The sequence below is a fragment of the Arachis ipaensis genome, chromosome B08 (assembly GCF_000816755.2).
Source record: "Arachis ipaensis cultivar K30076 chromosome B08, Araip1.1, whole genome shotgun sequence".
Lineage (NCBI taxonomy): Eukaryota > Viridiplantae > Streptophyta > Magnoliopsida > Fabales > Fabaceae > Arachis > Arachis ipaensis.
Window position 1 is genome coordinate 121,389,500 of NC_029792.2, and position 1,422 is coordinate 121,390,921.

A 1,422-nucleotide genomic window follows, 5' to 3' on the forward strand; every position below is an offset into this window, starting at 1 on the left:
CAATCAAATAAATCTATATATATAGCGGGCATATATCATATGAGAATGAGATTTTCATGTGAGAAAGTGAGAATAAAACATACTTAAAAGACACGTGATCCAATCCTTAAAGTGTCACTCCTTTTTCTCTGTAGTTTCTCATCCTCTAATCTGCTCACACTGCAGCACCAGCCCCATTCCTTTGCAGGGAAACTTCCCTGCATAGTGATTGTTCTGCTTAATGCCAATGGCTCTTTCTCTCTCTTTTCTTTTTTCTTTATTACTTCTTATTTTATTTTACCATCTCGTATGATGTTTGGCACTTCCAAAACTCGTAGCACTCGTTATACAGAAGATTGGTTTATGCTTCTCACTTTTGTCTGACCACTTTTTTTGGGACTTAAAACACAGATTCATTCAACAAAACTCTCTTACCTACAAGCTCCACCTTAGTAACCAACATAATAATATTGAAAGTATTGATAGAGTTCATATGATTACACAAGACGGATTTAATTCAACCACTTGGACAGAACAGAATGTATAACTAATCAATTTATACCAAATTGCCAATCAATGGCAACCACTAAGAGCAAACTTGCAATTCCTAATCCAATTTCTCAGAAATTAAAGGAAAATGTGAAACAATATTTATAAAACAAGTGGAACAAAGTTGAGGTCACCAAGATTTAATTTTTCAGTCTTCAATAATACACTTCTTTGATATTTTTATTTGTTCACCATATAAAGGGGCTGACAACTCTAGGAGGTTAGCATGAGGAACTTAGGGAGGAGTCGGTGACAAATTAAAGAAGAGGACAAGCAGAAGCCGAATTCAGGTGACATGGGATGAGATGTAAGAAGTGTACATTCAAATTGAAAGAATGGGTCGCTGTGTGTTTTTAAAACAGGATTTAATGAAGACGCATAAAACAATCCAAGGGCTGCTAATGCATTCTCACTTTCTCACATAAACATTCCATTTCAATATATATTAATACACACACACACATAACAATAGGGCCATAAGGGAAAGTCATATAATATGCACCTTCCAGTGTTGCAATGGGTCAAGACAGAAAGTTTCTGTTTCTCCATTTGCTGTTGCATGAACTTTGCTCCATATGAACCAATTGCTTTGTTCGAGGCAACATCATCCTCAAGCATAATTTCCGCTGCTTCTATATATGCCTAAAATCAATACAGAAGATTTAGATTCAAATGGTTCAAATGGTAAGAAATCTAACTTCCTTTATCTACAAGTATTCCTTCATTATAAATCTTGGCAATACCTGGAAAACACTCCTGGCCTCTGAACTGGTAGCAGCAGCCTTAGATATGACTTCTTTTAGCTTTGTTGCAGCATCTGATAAGTTTACTGCAGTTGGCCGACTGAACCATGAAGAGAGGAGCAAGTTAATAGAGCTCATACTTGAGAAAGAG

General features: G+C 36.1%; 1 protein-coding gene across 1 annotated transcript in view; it reads right to left on the reverse strand.

Annotated features, from left to right (window-relative positions):
* Window positions 1-1,422, reverse strand: part of LOC107613513 (methylthioribose-1-phosphate isomerase) — a 5,848-nt gene that overhangs the window by 2,155 nt on the left and 2,271 nt on the right. Inside the window, exons 4-5 of the mRNA XM_016315551.2 lie at window positions 1,272-1,371; window positions 1,031-1,170 (exon numbers count right to left, since the gene is read on the reverse strand). Of these exons, the coding sequence (XP_016171037.1) occupies window positions 1,031-1,170; window positions 1,272-1,371 (240 nt within the window). The remainder of the gene's footprint in view (window positions 1-1,030; window positions 1,171-1,271; window positions 1,372-1,422) is intronic.